The 25362-nt window shown below is 39.2% G+C and overlaps 1 protein-coding gene and 1 long non-coding RNA gene across 2 annotated transcripts in view; both read right to left on the reverse strand.

Moving 5' to 3' along the window:
- Window positions 1-7204: 7204 nt before the first annotated feature.
- EFCAB6 (EF-hand calcium binding domain 6) overlaps window positions 7205-25362 on the reverse strand; it is a 120110-nt gene continuing 101952 nt past the window's right edge. Inside the window, 11 exon segments of the mRNA XM_084538209.1 lie at window positions 7205-7365; window positions 9917-10066; window positions 12535-12719; window positions 13575-13752; window positions 15615-15842; window positions 16419-16544; window positions 17501-17564; window positions 18840-19005; window positions 19746-19796; window positions 20203-20230; window positions 20233-20382. Coding sequence (XP_084394335.1) covers window positions 7243-7365; window positions 9917-10066; window positions 12535-12719; window positions 13575-13752; window positions 15615-15842; window positions 16419-16544; window positions 17501-17564; window positions 18840-19005; window positions 19746-19796; window positions 20203-20230; window positions 20233-20382 — 1449 coding nt within the window. The 3' untranslated portion in view covers window positions 7205-7242.
- Window positions 21895-24055, reverse strand: LOC311429699. The gene is made up of 3 exons (XR_014688355.1): window positions 23992-24055; window positions 22671-22735; window positions 21895-22565 (listed from the first exon to the last, which is right to left on the reverse strand). It is a non-coding gene; the product is annotated as an uncharacterized lncRNA (long non-coding RNA).

Genomic DNA, 25362 nt, shown 5'->3' on the forward strand with positions numbered 1-25362 from the left:
CAATCAAGGTGCGTTTAAGTAGGATGGATCTTCTCAAACTAATTTGATGTCTTTTTATGAGATTACAACTTTGGATAATAAATGAAATAGTGTTAAGGTAATAGACATCTGCAAGGCACATAATTTGGCACCACTGCCTAGCATTTTGAGTAGGAAACTGGAACAATAGATTTTTGACATGGCGCATGTTAAATAAATTAAAAACCACCCAACCAATGTAATTAAATGAGGAATCATCTTTAAAAGGCTATCTGCTTCATAGGGTCCGCCAGGTAGAGGTTCCTGTCCTGATATGATTTGACTGCTAGATCTTGACTGAGAAATCTTTCTCCCCTCCCCAAAACCAAAGGTGCTACTGAGATGGTTTACAAATGAACCCTGTGTCAAACCACAGGGAATACTGAACAGAATGGGTCACAGGTACGCTGCAGTCTAGATTTTGTTTAGAAAGTAAGGTGTAGCAAAGAAGTCTACCTTTCATTGTGACCACATAGGAAGCTGTATCTCTAAACACAGGAATATGGGCAATAGTGGCCTTCCTGTGTGGAGAAGAGCTCTCAAAATGGACTTAGGTGTGGCCTGGGCATCCCAGCGACTGTTTTGTTTTTAAAATACATATATGTATATATTTATATGTATGTATGTAGTGTTTTCTTTATGAAAATTGTAATTATTCACCAAAACAACCTTCAAATGATTGTGCTGATTGTTTGCAACTGCCAATTTTAAAATCAAGATCTGATGTATATCTTCAAACAAAAATTAATTATGGAAGTCCCGTTCATTAAAAACAAACAAATAAACAAACATCCATTTGGACCCTTTTGGCTTAACTTATTGCACTTTGAATCAGGCCCTGGATTAATTATGGAAAAATCTACAAAATGACCACTGGCCAGGGTGCTTCTACTCCTGCTGCCTTTCTGGTGCTCTGCAAACCAGTGGCAGTAACAAAAACACTTCTTTACCCAGACATGTCATTCCACACTCTGGCAGGCAATTAAAATGCAAATTAAAAATGTTAATTAGAAGTGTTTCAACATCTATTCTAATACATGAGATGGGAATTCTGCATAGTGTGTGGAGAAGGATGCATTCTTCCTCAGGCAAAACCAAACTTCCAGTCTTACTCTAGAGTGAGCAGAAATAGCTGCTACTTTTTATGAAAACTGATTGCAGGAAGAAAAGAAGAGAAGGCACCTAGGTCTGATGCTGATCTAATATACTGGAATAAATCCACTGAAATTAGGGTAGTCACAGTGCTTTGTTGATTTAATGGGATGAGAATTAAGCCCCATAAATGTACTTACATTGAAAGCAGGTCCAAAATGGTGTCTGCAGCACAATGAAACTTCTGTGTCACACTATTTCCTCCCTTTATTTTTAGTCACAGCAAATCTATATTCAGGGATTAGGACAGACAGTAGCTAAAGTAAGGCTCAAGCACATTGGACTGCAGCCTGAGTATAATCCTGTGGCCATGGGGCTGGTTGTGAAGTTTCTGACTGAACGTCACCTCAGAGCTGATGGGACAACATCTACACAAGACTGCAGGAGCCACCAGCAACTGTGGGGCTCATCAGGGACAACCCTGAGAATACTAGATCAAAGCAGAACAAAAATTATGGGCTAGCAACAAGCTGATGGCACATATTACAGAATTTTTAAATATCAACTCAAATTACTGAGGCATAACAATTACCAGGAGGAGTCATTTGAAGACAGAGGTTGGCAAGAAATGACTCCTGGTTTTGGTGTATGTCAGATGGAGCATTTATTGTTGGAAGTCCTGTTGATATTCACTCCTCTAGTGGTGAAAATAAATAGAAAGTCTGGTTTCTTGCTTTTAAAACTTCTCACAGAACGTGTTTCTAAGATGGCAATCACTGTTTCCCACTACCCAAGGAGATCCCCATTCCCTTTACATGCAGATCTGAGGCTGGACTCATGGATGTCCTGCTTGAGTGACAGCTGCAAAACCAAAGCCCAGATGAATACGGCAAAGAGTTTCCAATGAGAAACAGGATTTCCCTGTATTGCTGTGATGTCTCAGTGTCTACACCAGTGGGAGACCATTTACCCTACAATGCAGGAGGGTTGTGCAGGAGCAAGTCCTATAGCTGCTTTGTTAAAAAAAAATCTGGAGCATGACCACAAATCCAGTTTAAGCTCTTTTGCGACTTTTAACTTCCCCAGCTCAGCAGGGCAGGAGGAAAGAGGTGGCTGCGGTGCAGTACTGAGTCCCTGCAGCCCCACACAGTGCCTGTACACATGGGGAACCCACAGAGCCTTGCAGAGCCCACTCTGGCTGAGCTGCACCTGAAACCCCCAAAACAAGCAGCACAGGAGCACCTCTGTGCACTTGGCTGTCATCTCCCCCAAGATGAGTCATCAGCCCTTAATGGGCAGGCCCAGAAATGTGTTTTTATAATGACTCTGACTTATGTATCCTGGTAGGTCTGCTGTCCATTTAAATAGTCCTCCATGTGCCTCCAGTAAGGCTCGTCCCAGTACAATCTGATGGTTAAGATGACATTCTTCCCTTTCCTACTTAAAACCTACCTACATTAAAGATGAAATCTGATGCTCCCAGAGCTGTGATGGGGTTGTTTTTACATTTGTTTGAGCAGCATATTATACCTGCTTATTTGAAGATGACAATATTTGTATTGTGGCTAAGAATTCATGCCAAGCATAATTTTTGGGCCTTGTGAAGATATCATATTTGTATATTTTAAGTATTGATATAGTACAAAATTACTTTTATGTCTCTTTTCACAGTGTAATAATGCTCTTTCCATTGCATGACAGCTTTTAGTATAGAAAAATTCAAAAACAAAAGAAAATTAATTTTTGGAAAATTGACTTTTTTAATCTGGCTTTCATTTGGCCATGTTTGGAGCATCCCTTACTGCTCATGACCTGCTGTATATCATCCCAATAAAAACAGTAATTGCACAGAGATATAGGCATATAGGCACTTCACACAGTAATGCCTTAATCAAACAAATGAAAAAAATGAAATGATTGCATTCTCAACAAGGGTGTTTTTTTGTTTGTTTGTTTGTTTGTTTTTTTCTTCCCTAAAGCATGCTCTATTTCTAGCCTTACAGGCTGCATTCCAGTTGCTGATGTAGAAGAAGGGCCATATATTCTTCCCTTTCTCTTCTTCTGTCCCTTTGACTAGCCTCAGCCTTCCCTTTCCCCTTCCCTACTTAGAGAAGGGACATTTCTGGTCTTGCAGGCTCCATGCCAATCCCTAGCATAGAAATAGCTGCTATAGAGACTATGAACCTCTTCCTTCCCTCCTTTAACGGATTTCCATCTCTCAGTTCCCTTTTCCTACTTGCTTGTGCTTCTAGCAGACATCTCTTGTGCCTTGCAGCCCTGCCCTGCTCAGAAAGGCCTCCCCTGAGCAGCTGCTGCCTGCAGACCAGGCTGGCTGCTTGGCAGGGGCAGCCAGTGGGCTTTGGGGCAGGGGGGCACATGCTATTGGGGTACATGCAGGGGGGTACATGCTAATGAGCAGCATGCGTTGGTGCTGAGCACCTGTATTTGCAAGGGCTTTGGGACAAGAAAAATACAAGAGGAAAGATGCAGTGAACAGCACTACCTGCCTCCCCTTTCATAGTCTAATTAGACACAAAATTCACTTTTTGTTTGCATTTTAATTGTCTGGAAATGCCAGGGTGTTTGGCTGGTGTAAGGTCTCTTGTTGTATGGGCTCGGGCAGGGTGGTACCAGCCATGAGTGTGATGGGAGGCCTCCACCTCTGCACCTCTCTCTGTGGCTGTTTCTTGCCTGTGAGTGGGTTTCCTGGGCAGTCATGGGAGCTCTGGCAGGGACACAACGCTCCTCGGTGGTGGCAGATGCAGCAGTGACTTCAGTCTCCTTTGCTTTGTTCCTTTTGTGCTGGAGTGAAGAAAATGAAACATGAAGTGCTGTTAAAACACTGCCAAAGGACCTGCTTTCTCAGTAAAACCCCTGCCTCCAGCGCTGAGGAGACAACCAGGCAGTCATGGTGCCATTCTGGGGACAAAGCTGCAAGCAATGCTGAGGTGGAGCAGAGAGGCTGGTAGCGGTGAGCAGGTTATGGTGATCAGACGAACTACCCCCAGGGACCCTAATTTCTGTGCTTCAGCCCTTCCCAAGGATCAGATGCTACTCCACACCCTGCGAGAGGAAGGCAGTCGGGCTGCTGTCCCCCTGCCTGCTATCCCCTATCCCATGCAGCTGGTCCTAGGGCAGCAGAAAGCAGGGATCAGTGTCCTCTGCTCAGCAATGACATTTCCTCTCTTTGCATTGATGTTTTTATTTTCATAACCACCTTGGTGATTACGTGTAGCAACGGGAGACCATTACTGAGGGATTATGCTCAATTCCACTGACATTATTTACCTCTTAGTGGAAAGAAATGGATGTCTGCCAGCCTGCCGCCACTGGATGGCTGACCACTGTTTGTGGGGAACAGCTGCAATAAAAGCTCTCTTCTGTTACAAAGTTGATCCAGCCAGCAGTTTGTGATTGTAATATGAAAAATTACCTCAGTTATTTTGAAACACTGGCAGTTGATTTTTTTTTCTTTTTCCTTTTTGAGGCTGGATAAACAGTTGGCAAGTGCCAGCCCTGCCTTTAGGAACTAAAAAAACACAGCATGATTTGATTTGTTTGTACAGCAAAAAGATTGTTCTTAAACAATCTTGTAGTTGTTGGGTTTGATATGCCTGCCAGTGGAACTAATGAAAAATCCTGTAGCATGATGTGTCAAGAAACCCAGGGATGCCTCTTGCCACTGCATGTCTCCTGAAGATGATGGGTATCTTGAAGATTGTGGAGCAAGGGACACAACACCTACACCCTTCTGCAGTTGCACTCCATGCCAGAAAGCAGTGTGGGGATGGATGCCTTATTATATTTGGTACAAAATTGGACCCAATTATCAAACAGGAGGTGTGGATGATTTGTGGAAGAGCTCTACAACTCAAAGCAAATCAGTTATAAAGTAGGTAGGTAACAATCATTTATTTACTTTTTTTCACAGTGGTTAGATCTGTTCAGTGAAATCCACTATTTAAAAATAATTATTGTAGTATTTGTGTTACAATTTTAGGTGTTCCAAATAGCAATTAATTCTTTAATGAGTATGAAAAATTAATTCTGTGCACAAACTGTATGAAATAATAACAGAAATTAGATCAGACGTGTTGTACCTGATTGGGGTCAGGGGAAGAAGTTGCCAGTAAGGAAGAGAGCAGTTTGCAGATTCTTGGAAGGTACAATAATATTTTATTTATTTTTTTTAAATAGACTAACTGGTTCTTCAGTGGGACTAAGCTGAACCCCGTTTGGGTTCAGCACAGTTGCTGAAACACATTACCTGCTGTAGCCTGAGATGCCCTTGGGCATGGGGTCTTCCATATATGGCTGGCTGATGCCAACACAGGACCTCCCAGAGAGGCCCAGTATGAATACTTAACTCATGCCACAGGTGCCTACTGGTTCCAGCAACTGCACCGAGACCCTTTCAGTCACTTGCTGACATAGGTGTTGTATTCTTAAAATGTACTGTTTTCTAGTAATGGAACTAGGAATTTTTGTATTGGGAGAACATCCTTAAATAACTCTAGTCACAGTCCCCTCTGTTAATCCAGTATCTAAGCATCAACTTAAGAGATTTACAGATAGCCATCAATTTTGGAAAAACTGAAGGAATTTTTTTTTTTTTGAAAAAGCAAATGTTCTTTTTGTTACTATTTCAAATACATCCAATTTCAAATGTATTTATTTTATAGGAAATTGGAAATTACAGAAATCCTAGAATCTATATGAGAAACTGTATAGAATATCTACATTACACATCTCCAGATCCAATTTGAAACATCACCAAGTACTTTTTAAACAAAATTTTCTGTAAATCTCCTGAAAATCTCCAAATATGATGAAACTTTTCCCCTGAAAAAGAGGCATTAAGTTGGTCTACACTGTGAATCTTTCAGATTCGTGGCAATGGTTCATATATTCACTAGAAATAATAAGAAAATCAGGATTATGTTCCTCTCTCCACTCTCATTCCAGAGACTTCCTTCTATATATTCATTTGTGTATCACACACATGACTTGCTCTCTCTTTTATTATTATTTTTTTAAACTTATTTTTACATTTTACTTAGGAGAAAGAAAGATACAAAAGACGTACAGGTGATGAGGACAGAGCTCTTCAGTGTACCAGTGAAAACTAATTCAGGAACCCAACAGAGACATATTTATCTAAGAATTCTTCAGAGCAGGTAAGCATTTAGTTATTGATATAATCCCAGTAAGCAAGCTCAGATGATCATACATCCTTTAATTATCACAGAAGTTCCATGGACAAAGAGATTATCTTTTAATTTCCTTCCCAAGATCTAAGTATCTGACAAGATACACGTACAGAACTTTCTAGAACTGGAAAATCTAACCAGAGGGCTTACTTGCAGTTTACTATTTAATTTATATATATATAAATTTATATATATATATAAATTTATATATATATATAATCCTTAAAAAAAAATAACCTCATGTCTAACACTGGGAATCTATCTGCTGTTAAGAAGTCAATGCTCATTGGTAAAGTAGCTTCCTTCCTAAACTGCTGAAGGACAGTTTTTAAACTACTGTAGAACAGTTTTTAAAACAGAAAGGTGTGGTTTTGTCACACCGCTGGCATCATCTCAGATTTCATAGTCATTCCATATTGACAATACAAATATGTCACTGTAAGTAAACAGAAAAGATGCACTGAGAAATGGGATGACTTTCTGAGTAATGAAGGCTAATATATTAAAAGTAATATGTTTGGAAAATTACAATTGAGGAAATTGAATAGGATGCCTTGTAAACCTTTTTACTGAAATTAGAGTATGTCATTAATAAAATGTGTAAAATTAAAAATACAGAAATTTCTTAAATGAGTCGCTTTTGGAGATGTCTTTAGGAATTGTTATTTTGACAATGTTAATTGTTGCCTCTTTCTTTTTTGATAAATGGATTATGCAGAATTAATTCCTTCACTATGTAGATTTAATCCACAACACAGGACCACTCTGTCAGAATTTTAAAGTATTTTGAGCTCTCTAATGAATAGTTACAATAAATAAATAAATAAATAAATAAATAGCTATACTCAATTTATTAGTTTGAAATTTGAAATTATAAATCCATCACTATCTGTATCTACAGTTTCTTGCACTTGACCAAATCCTACTGTAAGAATGCCCGGAGAAAATCTTTATATGCTATTTTTGAAGAGAGGGCTTTATCATAATATTCCAAAATATTAAATAACTCCTCTTCACTTAGGTTGATTTTGTACTCATGAAGAACCTACAAAAGACAGAAACAACTTTAAAATTTATTCCAGCACTTTGGATGATGATGAAGTAAAAACATTAGTTTTTCTTGTTAAAATTTCTTTACAAAATAACTTTGTGATTCAGCTCCACTTTATCTTAGGTTTCTGAGAATATTAGAAAATCAAATCCTCTTTATTATCTCCTGTTCTTCCCATGTCAGTAATGACTCCATAGAATACATTTCTGAAAAACTGCACACACATGGGGTTCTGTCTTCTATCCCAAATAGCACTTGCCTTAGGGGGAGATTTGGGAAATGGGTAGCATCAATGTGTGTAGAAGCTGATTTACAAGAAATGCATGTTTAGAAGGCTTTCAGTACTATCAGGAGATAGGATGAAGAGGTGGAATATCTTCCTTTCTATCCTCCTTGGATGATCTGTAGTCTTTACATCCAGACAAACAGAAGGAGTAATGCAGTCACTCAAACTGTGCAAATCCCAAAGCAAGTAATAACGCTCATGCAGTACTCAGTGTTTTTAATTTTCACAGGACAAATGCTTGGCCTATAGGCATACTTTCTGAACACTTCACTGAGAACCCAATTTGAACAGGATGCATCTGGTTCATCTAATGCTAAAAATTTCACAAAGTGCCTTTTACAGTACTTCAGCTGTTTATACAATAATAATGTCCCATATATTATATGGGGCATTTTATGTTATTATTATATAATAATGGGGCATTTTAATATAATTATTATATAATAGTAATAACCCAGTAATGCCCCAACATGAAAGAAAATAATTGACTGATTTCTGAGGATCCCTTCTGGTTTCAGATGAACTTGGGAATTTGAGTCCTGCAAGTGACCAGTAACATCATTAATCTTTGTGGGCCATGCCAGTTATCATTAGTTTTCATTAGTTTTCTGGAAAATTCAGATTATTCTACATCTTTCCGCCCTAACAACTCAACATCTGAAATCACTAATAGCCCTGTGCAAACAGTACAGCCATAAACAGCGGAATTACTGAAGTTAGTAGAGAGCTAATTTCTCCGTTTCAGTAAATTAAGTTACCTAGGAGACAAAGGGATCTATACCTCCACAGATCACTTTCTATCTTGTTAAATGGTCGATTAACACCTTTGCAGTAGTATTCTGGAATTGGGGATGGCTTCTTGATCTAAATCCATGAGGCGCTAGATTTTATTCAACTTCTTATTTATTTTTGCTTAGCTTAGGTCATGTTAGGGAAGCTTGATTTGAAAGCTGTTGACATAGTTTTAACTAGGAAACATAATCATCACGTGTCCTAGAGGAGTATGACAAATTAAAATCAAATGTAACAGGCCTGATCTTCGCTCCCTCTCCCCTAAGTTTTGTCTGCTGAGGCTGTACCCAGGCAGGCAGAAAGCTGCAATGACAGCCAGGGAGCCTCAGGCACAAAGATGATACAGCCACACTGATACTTGTTGTCCCCTGGCCTTCATGCAGGGGCAGCAGGGTTTCAGCTATGTGGCAGTGCCAGAAGATATCATGTTCCCAGTAATACTAAATAAGTTAAGGTTTAAAAGAGCCATTCTGTGACTGGTATGATCTAAAGGGTTTTAGACTGGTTCTTAGAAATGCTAGGCAGCAAGCTGGCTTCCTGCAGCTGCAGGGAAAAGGGAGCTTCAGAAGCACACCCCATGACTGCTTTTTGCATTTAGGCATTTGCTTACTGTGATTGAGCATCCCATCTACCAGTTTATCAGTTCTTCAAAGCAGTAGTGATAGGAAGGGGTGTCCCATGCATGTCCCCATGCAGCATTAAATGGGTTTAGAGACACACTGTATTATTTTCTTGCAATTGAGTAGCATATATTCAGAACGCCTCTAGAACAGATAGTGATTATTATTCCTAGTAAAAACAATGTCAAATATTTTTAAATTAAGGATTAAGTTTAAAGATTAAGCTAAGCAAAAGTCAAACTCTCTGTGAGCTACATGAAGAAGCAACTCCTGATTCCAGACTCTATATATCTAGAATACACAGGTGTATATTTGCTATTTGAGGGGATACAAGGTACCAAAATATTTGTAGAGGATATGGATCCCTCACCTGGTACAAAATTATGCTGCACACAGAAAAGCAAAGAGAGAAACCAGTACAAGGGACTCTCAGATGGGGAGTACTTAGGCCCATTCCACATTCACCAGTTGAAGGGCAACAGGATCCTGCAGCTGCAGCAGTGACTACAGGGAGACCTACCATAAGGAGCTCATTCAATGCACCCAACACTTCAGTTCCCTTACCATGCATTTGTGAAAACTATGTATTTAAAGTTTGTATAGGGACTAAGATTTTCTCTATTTTATGTATGCTGTTATAGCAGGATCCCAACAAGATCCCAGACCTCCAGAAAGTATAACCATGTGGAGAACGATTACCATGAGCAAAGGTCAGAGCAAAGGCTATAGAGAAGCTAGGATGAGTTTATATATCCTAGTTCAGGACCATTCTTCAGAAAAATCTGTCAGGAAGCTCAGATTAAACTACCGTAATTTTTTTGACTATTTCCTGCTAAATGCAACTTACTTGTCTGAAATCTGCAATATTTAACAGTCCAGTACGACTTTCATCATAGGATTTAAAAGTTCGCTTCATTGGTCTCCAGCAGTGCAAGATCTGGGGCTGAATTCTCATAATTGCACTGCAAAATGACATGGTTTGTGGTCCAGGACTCATCTAACAAAGTTGGGTGAGAAATACGATCATTTACTAACATCATGGACACAACTGGGCACAACTATAACACAGAATGAAAAGGTACTGGAAAGTAACACTGACTTAACCGGCAACTGGTTGTCAAGTAGTTGTTTACATATTATTGCAAGATACTGTTTACACAAGATAATTTTAACCTATAGTATTTTAATATTCTTGGAAAGCGCAGATGGTATATTTACTTAATCACTGTCAACGCCCTAACTTTTTATTATTTGAAACTGATTCTGAAGTCAGTGTTACTTCTCAGATCTCAGTGTTTTTACATGTATTGTGCTTGTCCTTGTTTCAACTCCCTTTTTCAGTAATTTTTAATTGCCTGCAGTGTTCATTTTTCAGTGGTTTTTTTTTTTTTCTTTTTCTTCTTTTTTTTTTTTCTTCTTTAAAATGTCTGAATTCATAATCCAACTATGGGAGCAGTATGGTATTTAAGAAAAACAATTCCCCATGTACATTTTCCTCAGTACCTAAAACACCTTGTAATCAGTTTTTTAACACCTCTGTAGTTCAACAGCTGGAAGATAGTGTTAATTTTACTTGGGAAATGGTGTCTTTTGTTGTTTTAGCCTGGCTAAACTCCTTATGTTGTTGTACCCTGAACACATGTGAACTGCAGAATTACTCCTTATGGTGAAATTCATTCCATTTGTACAAAGCATTAATACTCCAGTATTACCACGAGTAAGTGCTGACTTTGAGAAAAGTCAACAAGCCTCAAGCCACCTTCGGGATCTGGATGTGCTCTATTACCCTTTTATTTTCCTTCAGGTCCTGCTCAACTTCTTCCCAATGCCCTGCTGGTATTATTATTTTAATTGAGTAAGCCAATTATGCCATATTTGTGCCAGTTGCACGTGAGCTAGTGTTCTGACAAATGTCTCATTGTGAAGGAAATGTACAGTGGACTTTATACAACTGCTGGACACGGGCACCATGCTGCACCTATATGTGTTTTAAGAGGCCTAGTGGTCGGCTGCACCATTGTTCTGTACTCTTGGTGTATTCCTCCTTCAGAATATATAGCTGAGGAATGTTTGGATACATTAATAATGCGATTTCCAACCCAAAATACTGTGCACCCTTGTGGGTTGAAGGGAGGGAAAGAGCTCTTTATAGTGAATGCAGCTTGGGTTATTTTCATAGCTCAGAGCCTGGATGAAGCCCTAGGACATTGATTCTCTCAAGCTTTTGAGAAAGCAACAAAAATAAAATAAAAAAGATTTTATTTGTTGTTTGTTTGTTTGTTTTTAATTATTATTATTATTCCTTTTGATATTTATCTGTATAGTTATTAGGTGGAATGGGGTGAACAATCTATGAGGAAATTTCATTTTAAATATTACATTATATAATGATTCTCAGAACATGGGCTGGGACCTTCATTATATTTTCTAAACAGAATAAATAAAATAAAAAGGATTCAGGACAACTACATACAGACTTAAAAATGACTGCTTTATCCACTCCAGAATACTGGGATAGAATTTTACTGCATCAGATTTGTATATAAAGGAAACCTTATGTAAGATAATGAGGTTCTTTGATGCAAAACTTACTAGTTTTACCTTACTCTCCCTACTGGTAGTGAATTCTTGATAATTCCTAATGATACTTTGGTAGCATACCTTGGTAGCAATCTGCTTGTTCCACATCTGAAAACTATTCAGTAATGTAATTTCTCTACAAAATGCTGCTACTAACCATATCTAAACTAATTAGGCACAGTAACAAACAGCCTAAAAATGTAGCAGGCTTGCTGAATGAGCAGATTTGGAATTTGGCACTGTTCCTACTACAAGACTTGGTTGTGACGCTATTACTGATGACTTCCTTTCTGGGCCACTACAGCCAGTATTCTACATTTCTTCCAATCTTTTCTACCTTTGAGTGGTACTATGGGCAAAGGGGAACAGCCTGTGGGTAACCGTCATTCATTGCAGCTTGGGGAATTGCTATGTGTGACAGGGAGAGCTGCAAGGGCACAATGTGGCTGATCAGCCCTGGCTACAAGACGTTCTCAGTGACCATTAACAGCAGTGCAAGTGAGATCTTCCTCTGGACTTGTCTGACAGGTCTGGGCATGGGGCAGGGGCACAGCCCCAGTCAGTCTGGAGCTACAGTCAGTAGCTCCAGACTGGGCCCTCCTGACACACATTCACTGCACTTTTTATTTCTAACTTGATTTTTATTTAGTTCAGCAAATGCTCTTAAATGTTTTCCACTAGTAATTATTATCCACATTTTAGCAAATGTAACCAATTTACCATAAAACTTGGGTACAAGGGAGTTAAATCTTCCAGCTGAAGGAGATACCAAATAACAATTAATATAAGAGGATTAAATAAGAGAATGCTAGAATACTATGTCACTACAGAAGAAATTGAAAAAAAAAAAAAAGTAATTTTGATTTTTATATGCTTTGTGTGTACCGGTTTTTGAGGCTTCTGTATAATCACCCTTTGTAGCAGTGAGCTTTTCTGTGGTTTTAACAACAAGATACAACTCTGAAGGAAGTCACGGTATGCAAATTTTCCATTTTTCTTGAAATCATATTTTGTTGTTATTTGGTTAATTTCCTCTTTACTTAAACCCCAGTGGATCTTCTCTGCTATATCTGAAATAATATAGAAATGCAGAAAGAATATTAATTTTGTCATTCATAAAAATAGACAGTCATTGTACTGTACACGTTTTAGCAGGAATAATGTCGACAAGCTCAGTTTCAGTGACTGCTGCATAAATGTATTACGCAGCTATTGCTAGATGCAGGTATATACATATGCCTAAACTTATAGGGGTGGCAGTTCACATTTAACAGGGCTTCAGGGGACTGATAGCACGGTACTTTGATTTTAAATGCACAAGAAATATGCCTTGGTGCTAACTGTAATAAACGTTCTGATAAGCTAACATGTTCTTATACTGAGGAGTTTATATCTAATTACACAGGTGCGCATTGTCTTATCACACATGCAAATGTCCTAAGAAAAGCACTGGGAATTCTGTGTAGAAGAGAACACAACAGAAGAGCAGTATAGCTCATCTTGTCTAAGAGTAAAATCCAAGGTCCTTTGAAATCAGCAGGCATTCACCCATCAAGACCAGAGCAGCCAGAAGCACATACAAGATCACAAGTAAAAGATTGATGAAGCTATTCAGTTATCACTAGGCATGCTAAGGGTGGTATACTGGGAAGGTGATGAGATAGCTTGTATACAAACCAAAAGTATCAACAAGCATAGCCATGTTCTCTTTTTCTAAACAGTAAATAATTCTGAAGAGGAACATGAACTTTTTGCATCCAAGTGTACAGTAAGCTGTTCTGCTCTGCAGTAACAGGGTGGTACCTGGAGCAATCACACAGTGGATGCCAGCTGACTAAAGACTAAATGTTCCAATGGCCAGGACATCAGAAGGAAAACAGAACACATCAGAGAATGGATAGAGCACTTTTCAGATGGTAACAAACCTAGGAAGTCTGACACTGGGATTTCTCCTAGCTTGCCGACATCCTTCTCTTTGCACAGTTTAATTATGCTTCTCCAGGAACGTTGGATATCCTTTCTTATCTTATTTTCTATTGTTTCACAATTAAGGACAGGTGTAGAACATGCCGTTGCTGTCTGAGGATGGCTGGACGCTGGTGTCTAAAAGCAAGAGATAATGGTATTATTTTCATCCAAGTTTTACTGGTTGTGTAGACAAAATACCAGATGACAAATCCAGTTTCTGGCTTTCCAGACTTGAAACTAACGTATCACCCAAACCATTTTTAAGTCTGTTTTGAATTGTGTCAGCATGTTAGAAAATTCTTAGTGTCAGAATGACGCTATTCATTTAATGGGCCTTGACCACTTTTTTTTTTTTTTTAGTCATTATTTTATTTACTTTACTTGTGAATCTTTAATAATTTCTTCAAACAGTTTTTTATTAAAGAACAGATACTGTGTTTAAAAAAGACATGTAATACCACCTTAGAATAAACAAATCAATGCAAAGTCACTGAATAATGCAGTAACAGTACTTTGATTTGTTAGTAGAAGAGTCAGTTCTTCAGTGCTTGTGTGCAGAGCCACAGAAAGAATAATGTGAGAGGATCGAATTGTTTGCTGTCTTTTTGACTGCTGCCTCAGGAGTACTGTGGGTGAGCTGGAAGTAAAGCCCCAGCCTACTTCTTTATTATGGTTGCACAAGCCATAGTTATGCTTCTAGGTCCAACAAATAATCTCATATTTAGTGAGACTTCCCAGTGCTCCCTCAGGGGTTTCTCTACTGCATACTGGCTGAGGACTCGAGCACATTTCCATGCAGCAAATGCTGCAGGGATGAATGCTGATGGATGAACATCAGGCTGGCTGGGGTCTTCCCAACCACCATGAGTTCTGGGAGACTTACATTCCCTTCCTGTTATCTTGCACCATCCGATCTAGCATTCACAGACAGCAAGGGGAAATTTTCCAGTGCTTTCTCTGAGAACTGAATCAAAGCATGAAGGACACACACAGCTAATTGTCTGGGCTTTTCAAGAAAGAACCTACAGTTATTGCAATAATTGAGCTAGCAATGGGCCAGTGTTTAGATTTACCAGCTGTGACAAGTTGTTTGCATCTTTAATTTAATCAATCTGTTATTTCTTTTTCAGTAGCTAAACATCTCCATGTAGAACTAGTTAGAAAATCCAAGCATGTTCCAGGCACTGAATAATTCTAAATATTTTATTTTTCTTCTGTAGGCTTGATTATAACCAAAGAACATGGAATAGGTGCATGTAGATCCACAAAGGGGGATACTGAATATTTCTGCCAGTATTTATTTCCAACCTGTCTGTCAGTCCTGTCACTAGCATAAGAGGCCAGAATGGCAGCTGGGGGGGGGGGGGGGTTATTATTGACATTAAGCATATTGACATTATTGACACTAAGCATAGATAGGAATGCCAAAGCAAAACTACTGCCTTCCTAATCCACTTCTCTTATCTCTCTTTGAGGTCTTATGATTAAGTCTACCAGTAAGACTAACACAGCTGTAACAGCTGTAATTTGGCATCCACCAAAAAGCAGAACAAGACCAGCAGAATGTAAACACCAGGTAGAAAACTGTAACTTCCAATCCTGCCTAGCCTTCTCAGATGACCATCTACATTTTTTATGTTGCATTTTCAGCTATTGAGCCTTTGTTTACTTGGTTCTGAGAAATGTGATTGTGCTTAAGAATAGAAATTTTATTTGCCATACAGCTCTGATGGATGTGCTGAAGGTAACAGCAGGGAATATTACTGGTATAAATTGATATATATGAGTTGACTTCAGTGGAGTTACAATTTAACCCAATTTTTGTCATTGTAAAGCAAATATTTTACAAATAACTTCATTTGCTTATTAGCAGATTTTCATGCCTGATTTCCTTGGAAATCAATAGAAACACCTTCACTGAGTCCCACAGGTATTATTTTCAGCCTATGCCCAGAGGAAAAAAATAAAAAGAAAATTCATAAAACAACCACACTTACACTCTTTTGCCCTACTAGGGGAGAGAATGTATTGGGACACTCAGGCTGAGAAGACACTTGTGCTTCCTGCATGGCACGGGTAGCTGGCTTGGTAGAAGTTGCAAGACTAGGAACGCTGAGAGTGCTTGATGGCATTGTTACGAGTTCTGAGCTGAACTTTCTCAAAAAGTCCTGATATTTCAGCCATCCACCAGCATCAACATCGACTGTGTTCCAAAGATTTTCAAACTAATGAAGAAGCAAAAGATGACTTTTGCAAATGTTAGTTTTACAACAGCATCCCCTAAGGTACTAACAATGTGACAAAATGTATTGAAAAAAAAGGAAGAAGATGACTTACAATAGAAGGAATCCTAGGGTTCATCTTATTAAAAAAAATATAAAAAAAATCATAGCTTCTCTGCAGAAGCCTGTACAAAGCTGGGAAAACAATGAAAAAGGGACTTCTGCAGGACATTTTTAATTGAATTGAGCCCTTATTGTGCTGGTTATACTATAAACGCTGTGATTAGACACAGTGATTGAGGTGCTGTATAGAAGAATAACATTTTATCGTGAAATCTAAATACATGCTGCATGTGTGTCCTGGCTATGTACCATTAAGGAGAATTTTTCATGCTATTGGGTACACACAAGTTCTACAGCCACCTCAGTAAGCCATTAAGGTTCCTCAATTATTGTACTTGCATCACCAAATTATTTCACCCCAAGGGCAAAAAATGAATCAGCATGAAAGAACACAGCAGAAAATCTTTACAGCCTTTTGAATCACATAAAGTTATGAGATACTGCCAGGAACCATACCTCTACAATACTGACAGCCTGTGAAAGTCCTCGGGGCAGCTGCTGATGCCCTTGTTTCTGCTGCCTGAAAGGATCCGTGGAGGTCTGATGGCTGCTTGGCACAAGGCAGGGCAGGTATCCCACTCTCTGTATGGAAAGGATGAGGTTGGGCTGTTTTTCACTGAACAGCTCTTTATTCCACAAGTATCTGTACTGAATTTAATGGGACTACTCATGATATAAGCTACTAATCAAAGCAGGGATTATCACAGTCTGCCCTTAAATGAGCTGCACTCATTTTGCAAGTGTTTCAAGAGCCATCAGTATGCTTTTTTTAGGGCCTTCGTTGTTGATTTTTAATATAAATCTGTTTGGGAACCTCAGATTGCTTTTGATTTGATCTTTTTCAGCAGAGACTTAAACCCTAAAGGAAACTAGTCACCTCTTTGATGCATGTGCCAAGTCGCAGTCAAACTTCAAAGGGCAAAGGATACATTTGGAATTTCCTTTCAACTTTCCCCCATTGGCCTGGCTGCTACCACATTATGAATTATAAACAATTTTATTTTGCACTTGTGATTACACTTCACACTTCATGTGAGGATCTCAAAGTGTATTACAAACTTCAATTAAATCGAACAATACCCCAATAAACTGGGTTAACTATAGTTAGAAACTTTCAACAGGCAACAAAATGTAGCCATTTTGAGGACTGCAAATAGTTCAGGCAAGTCAAGGTAGTTCAAGCAGAGGAGGAAAGTGCCTGTAATAAAAAGGGGGGTGTCACTCAGGAAGATATTAATCAACACCTCGTTTGCCATTTGTTTACACCTTTTATGAGAAAGGCCACACTATCAGAAATTCAGAAGACCAAGAAGCCGAATTTCAGGAGGAATGTCTTCATCCATTCCTTGATATGGATTCCAAACAGGTCTTGCTAATAGCAAACAGTAGTAAGTGGCCATCATTCAGAAGAGGATAAAGATGGCACTTTTTGTGAAGTCATCCAGACTATGACTATTGGTAACACTTTTGTAACAACTCTGAGCAGCGACAACACCTTGAACAGCAGGGGTCTGGTTTAGCAGTGGCAAATCCTGTACCCAGATTGGAAGGCTCTCCTGGAGCCTCTTCATATAGATATACATAGGCGTATCTTTGAGAGACCTGTCAAAATCAAAATATCTGGAGATATAGGGCTTGAGTCTCACTCGCACAGAGGCTGCTGCTTACATAAATGAGGCTCCTCAGGACTGCTTCTCGTTGCTATTATAGATGACAGTTTCTATCAGGATTTTTTTTTCTTTACTTCTCTGAGGTTCTTTTAAGCATAAAATAACTCCTGTGTCATTTCCGTTCTTCTTGAGCATAAAGTAGACAGAATCTAGTCTGGACAACTTTTCAGCTGGAGATGCCTGCCATCCTGCTTCTAAAAAGGAAAAAACAAGAGATTTTTCACAACTCAGTACTATGTGTGCCTGCCTGCCTTAGAATCAAAGAATATTCAGAGTTGGAAGGGACCCACAAGGATCAGCGAATCCAACTCCTGGCAGCACACTGGTCTACCCAAAAATTCAGACCATGTGACTAAGTGCACAATCCAAATGTTTCTTAAACTCTGACAGGCTTGGTGCAGTGACTGGGGAGCCTGTTCCAGTGCGTGACAACCCTCTCAGTGAAGAACCTCTTCCTGATGTTCAGCCTGAACTTCCCCTGTCACAGCTTGATGCCATTCCCACGGGTCCTATCGCTGGTCACTAAAGAGAATGGTCATATCGCTGATCACTAGAGAATAGATCGGTGCCTGTCCCTCCACTCCCCCTTGTGAGGAAGCTGTAGACCGTGAAGAGGTCTCCCTTCAGCTTCCTCTTTTCCAGGCTGAACAAGTCAAGTGACCTCAGTCATTCCTCATATGTCTTCCCCTCTAGGCCCTTCACCACCTTTGTAGCCCTCCTCTGGAAACTCTCCAACAGTTTCATGTCCTTTGTGTACTGTGGTGCCCAGAACTGGACACAGTACTCAAGGTGAGGCCACACCAGTGCAGAGTGGAGCAGGACAATAACTTCCCTCGACTGACTAGCAATGCTTGATGTACCCCAGGATACAGTTGGCCCTTCTGGCTGCCAGGGCATACTGCTGGTTCATATTCAGCTTGATATCAACCACAACCCCCAGATCCCTCTCTGCAGGGCTGCTCTCCAGCATCTCATCACCCAGTCTGTATGTATAGCAAGGGTTGCCCAGTCACAGGTGCAGGACCTGGCAATTGCTCTCATTAAACTTCATGTGGTTGGTGATCGCCCAGCTCTCCAGTAGGTCCAGATCTCTCTGCAAGGCCTTTCCACCCTCAACAAGAGTCAACTCCTCCAAGTTTAGTGTCATCAGCAAATTTGCTCAAAACACCTTCTAGTCCTACATCCAGAGGTTAGCCATGAAAAAAACCTGGATCTTCCACTCAGTGGTTCACAGGGATAAGGAAACAGCATCACCAAATTTCCACTTCTGCTTTCATCTGGTGTGGAGGCTCCAGATTTAAGAAGACCTGGTAGTTGCTCTTGGTACCTCGCCAGCAATATGATGACCAGGAATAGAGCACAGGCCATTTGTTCTATAATTTTCAAGGGGGAAGCAGAAAATACTTTGATTTTTTCAGTGCTTTCATTTGCTACTATACATATGTATAGCAGTGCCCAATAATATGGCAGACCCTCTACTGTAATTACAAGCAGACCCCACTCCTGTCTGCAATTTGTAGTCAAAAGTGCTGGTGGGAAATACTGGGCCAAAAAATCAGAGGATATATATGTGCAATGAACAAAGTACCAAAATAATTTTCAGGATCTAGACAAGCATAAGAGTTCTGTGTCTCGTCTTTCAGTTTCCAAAATAATATTGATGCAGTCACGGACATGAAGGTTGGAGTGCTGTTAAGTAAAATATTAAACTTTGTAATCAAGGTTACCTCTGGTTTGATTATTCACCTAGTTTGGGACTAGGAAAAATCACAGTGACACATCATTAGCAAAGATAAAAAATTGCATCTTTTTACTTTAAATCCAGCAGAAACATAATCTTAGGAAAGATGGGAACCTCAGCTTCCACTGAGATTAACACGGGTCTAACCAGGTGCTTCGTAGAGACAGATTCATATCATGACGTTCATCACTCGAGCTAAGTTCAAGGTTACATAAATTCTGCTAGCGCTTATCTGGGGGAATCTTTAATCCAGAAAAGTAGCTGAGAGGTGACTGGGAAACATCAAATGCTTGCCCTTTTCTTTGTCCAATGAGGGCAGGACAAAATAGCTACTGAGGAAAAGGAATTTGCATTAAATCCCCATGAAAGTACTTTCTACTCCATGTTGACAATGTGCCTCCCTACTCCTCACCCCCATCGACCCTAGAAGTGAATTAACTCAAAATTGAAAAAATAAACTTTTAAAATAGTGAATACACAGATGAAGAGCTAAGAAAAGAGAGCTACTGCAGTTTAAATTCACAACAGTATTAGCAATAGCATCTCCGTGACTTTGCTTTAGAAAGCCTGTGGTTATTATCGTTCACAGCTATACTCAGAGGTAAGGAAAAAATGATATCCCACAAATGTAGCAACAAATGTTCATGGAGTGAGTCTCAAAACATTTTCATTTCTTCCAACTTGTTAAACAAATTCTTGCCTATTCAGAACAATCTGTAAACACGTTTATAGCCACAGTCAATTTACCTGCTGTACGCTTAAACTAAGAATAAAAAATAAAAGAGTTTTCTTACTTGTTCTTCAGTCAGCTGTTGAAAATATCAGTTACAAATATCCCAGAACTCCTCTTTTGATATCATGTGTTATCTTTTGAAGAGTCAATATCTTTAAATTCTTGTGCAATCCTGTCTAAGCAAGCAGTTGCTACTTCTGATATCTGCAAGAGTTTGCCTCTCTTTGACAGCTCCCAAGAAGATTTAGGCAGAAAGAATTTTTGCCCTTCCTCAGTCTAGACAAAATATACACACAGAATTAGTAATGCATCCACTGAATAAATTATAAATCACGGTATGGCATTCAGCCAGCCGAAGAGGGAAAAGTCCACAGAGAAGGCAGTATTAGAGATCCTGTAGGCAGTAAAACCTGCTTCCAGGAATTCTGGCTTATACCACAAAAGAGAAAAGGGGTTATGTACATAGTTAAGGGGAAAAATAGACTCTATAATCATGATCCAACTGGTGACAGGCCAACAAAAATCACAGAATTCCAAGACTGACCTACACATTTACAAGGGTCTAAAAAATTGGGTGATCTTACAAAGAGGGCTATTCTGTTAATACAGAAAAAGAGAAGTAAATGCTAACTAGTCCAAATATCCCAAATACGTTCTTCTCATCTGAATAGTCTTTAGCATAGAGTGGAAATCTCTTTGATTTAAAAGACATTTCAGTCCTGAATTGAAAGAGACGGCAATTATTTCCCTTCCATTTCTAAGTCCCAGGTATATTCACTGTGGCACTTTCAAATCTGGTCACCCACAGTAGGAATACAGCAGCTAAATATTGCAGTTGAATATTGCAAAGGTAGAGAATGTGTCAAGGTAGAGCAGAAAAGGGGTTGGGAACATGTGTGTTAATGCTTGAACGAGGTGTGCACCAATCCTTTTTTCTGTGTATTGCTGTCAATTTAACACCAGTGTGTGGCTGTTAAAATCTACCACCAAAGCTTCCTCCTAACTAAACTCCCATTATGCATTCTGCAGGGTGAGAATTCACATTTTGAGTAAATGCAGTAGGAGGTCATGTGGCAAGCAGAGATAAAAGCTGCAAAAGTCAGTTGGAATACACTGCAGAGCAAAGAACTGCTGTGCTTTGGTACAGTCATACCTGAGAATACCGAAAGATTCATTGTGCATGCAAAAAGATACATTTCATAAAATTAAGTATCAGTGAAGCCTATATAGCATTTGCATTCTATCTCCAGCAAGCTCAGTTTTTAAAATGGAATCAAGTTTTACTTATAAAATTAGTCCCAGGAATGGCACAATAATAGTAATTAAAAAGCAGTACCAGAATTTTGGAAAGGCAACTACTTATTTTCAGGAACGGAAGCCAACTTTCCACCCACTGGCACTGTCTAAACTAAATATGTAAAATATCTTGAAAGGAAAGTTTTCACAAACAGAAGTAGTAGCCATCTTTACTATAGCTATGGTAAGAGGTAAAAACAACAACAACAACAAAAATAAATAAATCTGGTTTTGGTCCAAAGATGTTTCTTTACAACGTGTTAAATGTTACTACTATATTTTATACCTCCATGTTCAAGCATATAAGCATTGCCACCTTCCTGCTCCATGCAATATGAAATATCAAAAAAGAAACAGATGGCTTTTTGTCCTGAGCGCCTGATTCCTTATCATGTCTCACATGATCGCTATAACTGAATGGAAAAGAAAATATGTTTCTTACAGAACTGCAAGAAGTCTGCCTCTGATCAGAAGACTCACCTGTTTTCAGATGCAAGTAACACTTTTTATTATTAACCATGCTTTACATAAAACATTTCTGCAGGATAGGTATTACAGCTGTATTACCAAGAGAAGAAACACAAGAAGTGGAATTATTCATGCAGACATGGAGCCAGGTCCTTGTTGTTGTCAGAAAATGAAGATTGCCAGACATGGTACAGTACCAGGCATACCTTCTGCCTGCAGGCCGGTCTAAGACTAGAAACCACGTCACCTCTGCTTTTAATTATTCTTATGAAGCCAAAGACTTAGAGAAAGAATTACTGCCCTGGAACCTTTTAAAGAAACATATATGGAAAGTGCAAGCTTTCATAATTTATTTAATTTCAAGAGCTTATTTATTTATTTATTTATTTATTTTTATTATTTCATAAGACCTAACACTCTTTGATCTTAAAATGGTAAGAAAGCTAATAAAAATAACTTGTTCTTCTTGTAAACCACAGATTGAAAACTAGAAAACCATTTATATCCAGTTATGGCCTTTCATTCATTATTATTATTTTCATTCATTATTATTATTATTAAGTAAATCAGAACATCCAGATAAATTACAGTTTCTCTGGCCTTGTCACAAGTCTGACCTTTCTCCCTTTCTGGGGAGGTTTAGACAGCAAAGGTCTTGGGAAACTGCTTGCACAAGAAGCCTCTTGTATCTTTACCTGAAAAAAAAGATGCAATTTTCCTCTTTGTATGTGAGAATGACCTTTGCCAGGAGTAATCATCCTTTTGACATTTACATAAGTTGTAGAGGTTTCTGTGCTTACCCTTGGGACCATCCTTTACCTTAACAACAAGTATCTTCAGGTTGTTTTCCATAAATTGTTCTTCCCTAAAGATGTATGGAAGCAGCAGAGTTAGTTGCCCGAGTGTGGTTTGGGGTGGAAAGTCATTTTGTTCTTGTGTTCAAACAACCATATATTGTTTGGCATATATTGCCACCAGACAGCCAGTTCTAGCTCTTAGAATCTGATTTAAAAGTTTCAGTATTACAGAGAGGCCTGTGTTTTACCACTGGTTTGTAAGTTATATCCTCATCTGGCAATGATCAGTTTAGCTCCATTAACCTGAGTGCTGATTTACACCTGCTGAGGATTTCATAGCTGGTGGGCAACAAGAGCTTGCAATAATAAATGTAATTATAAATAAAAGATGAATACTCCAGTAAGGGTCATTTTGTAAGGTAGCATTTTTGTTTTGACCAACTGTTTGCAACTGACATACTCAAGTTTTGAGGTCACATTTGCAGGATAAAACACTCTGTAGTGTTTAGCATTTGTAATGGCATATGATGATTTGACAAAATGATTTAACACAATGAATCAAAGACTACTCTTTTGTCAAACTTTGCCTTGTCTACAAAAATGCCACAGCCCTATACATGTAATTAAAATAACAGCTGTATTAAATACATATGAAACATTAAGCCTAGGTAGAACTGGATAGAGAAGCAGGAGCCATGGGGAGGACTCCCTGCTCTTCTGTCTCCCCAGAAGTGTCTAGTCCATCAGAACTACATCTGATGGTCTAATACTATGTTCTCAAAACGATTATTGCTCCTTTCTCCTTTTCCTTCTCTTCAAATAAATATAAAGTGAAGGCTTTCATCCCAAGGAAAATTTTGCCATTTTAAAATTTTGCTTTCTAGCCTTAAATAGGGGCAGAAGCACAACTGGGGGCAAGCTGGGTAGCAGGAATGGAATTTAAATTCCAAAAGATGCTGTTTTGAGAGGGGCAGAATAGATTATCTGGGATTTTGTTTCAAGAAATAAACTTTCTGAGCAGTTTTGGTTGTGGTATCTTGTAGGTATTTTTGTTAGACCTTTTTGTTCATTACTTTAAACAGAGAAGGAAAGGGAGGTACAGCGTTGGTGAGCATTGTCAATAGGAAGAGATCTCAAACAAGTAATCCTGGCACAGTGAGGTATGGCACATTGTAGTCACAGGGAGGGCAGTGCAAAGAAGAGCAGAAGCAATGAAGGGAAATTTCTGATCCAGTTTCACTATGCATTATTAGTAACTTGGGATTATATCATGGGACAAGGAAAGATTTGATATTTGTCAGCCTGAAGCAGATGTAATACTAACATGCACATATCCTAGAAGGGGTATTCTCTGGAGAATGGCTGTTCTACGCTAGGACAGAATTTGTGGAGCTGCTGACTAAGGGTAGGCATGTGATCAGCGGGCCTGGTCAGCCTGGTGCAGAAGGTCACGACTGCTGAGTCATCTGTCTGCGAGCAAGAGGGCCAGAGGTTCAGTAGATGAAGACTGATGAACAAACCTGTAAAACTCCCACCCACAAAACAGGGAAAAGCACCACATCTGTACAGCAGGTCTTCACATATTCCTGGTGCAATTGCACAGGAAGATCATAGCTGCAATTGAAATTCATCTTCCCATGACTGAACACAGTGCACAAGGGTTGGCTTAATAACACTGATGAATTTGTGAAGCACGAGTATGGAAAAATTGAGGAGAGGATGCCACTCCTCTGTTGCACGGTCTTTTTTGGTTAGTTTGTTTGTTTTTGAGCTCCAGAACTATATAGTTACAACAGATACAGTGTAGAGTTGCACTCAGTGCAAATCAGAGTTTTGGAGAGTCACAGCACAGTCACCCTCTGTTTGTGGAGCTGGTAAGCTGCATCAGTGCTGTCCCCTCTGTTGGTTTAGGAATAGTTTCCAAGAGCATGAGGAAGCCGCTTCATTTGCATTTTCCAGGTAAGGGTTGCAGCACTGCCACTGCTGAGAGCAATGTGATGTGAGACCAAGTGGCTTAGCTTTGTAGACTCTCCAGCAGCAACATGTCCAACACAGATAGAGACAGCAACAACAGACCCAATGCTTTTCATTAGGAAATAGTGGATACTAGTCCTGGGACCTGAAGGCACACTTATCACAGTGCCAGGCTTCAAGAAGAGATGCACATTTGCTATACCCTCCTAGGTATAATCCTCTCACGGGTACTGGTCCAAAGAGAAACAAGATCCTCTCTGGCAGGAAGAGCAACAAGCATGAATAAGTGAGCCTGCAGTTTTGCAGGCAAGTAGATATGATGTACCTAGCTGGAAACAAAATGTACTCAGCTAGAAAAGAAAGCACTTTGCAGCATGAGACCAACTGCAGAGAAACTCAACAGGAAGCTAAACACAAACAGAAATAGAGAACTTGGTGTGCAAACAGGAAGTTCAGGACAAAGCTAAATCAAATGCCTACTTGGATTTTGAAATGTTTCATGATTTTTCCTGCAAAGAAGTTCTGGAAATCAGCCCAATATCCAAATTTCATCATTTTACATTACATCACCTTAAAAAAAAAATAAAAATGGCAGTTATGCCAAATATGGTTCTACTTACTCCCTTTGTCAGCTGAAAGACACACATGCCAGCAAATCCCTCATTAGCTCAATTCCTGCCCTTGAATGGGCACAAACAATGGTCTATCCCTTCTCTCCGTC

The sequence above is a fragment of the Aythya ferina genome (assembly GCF_964211825.1).
Source record: "Aythya ferina genome assembly, chromosome: 1".
NCBI classification, from domain to species: domain Eukaryota; kingdom Metazoa; phylum Chordata; class Aves; order Anseriformes; family Anatidae; genus Aythya; species Aythya ferina.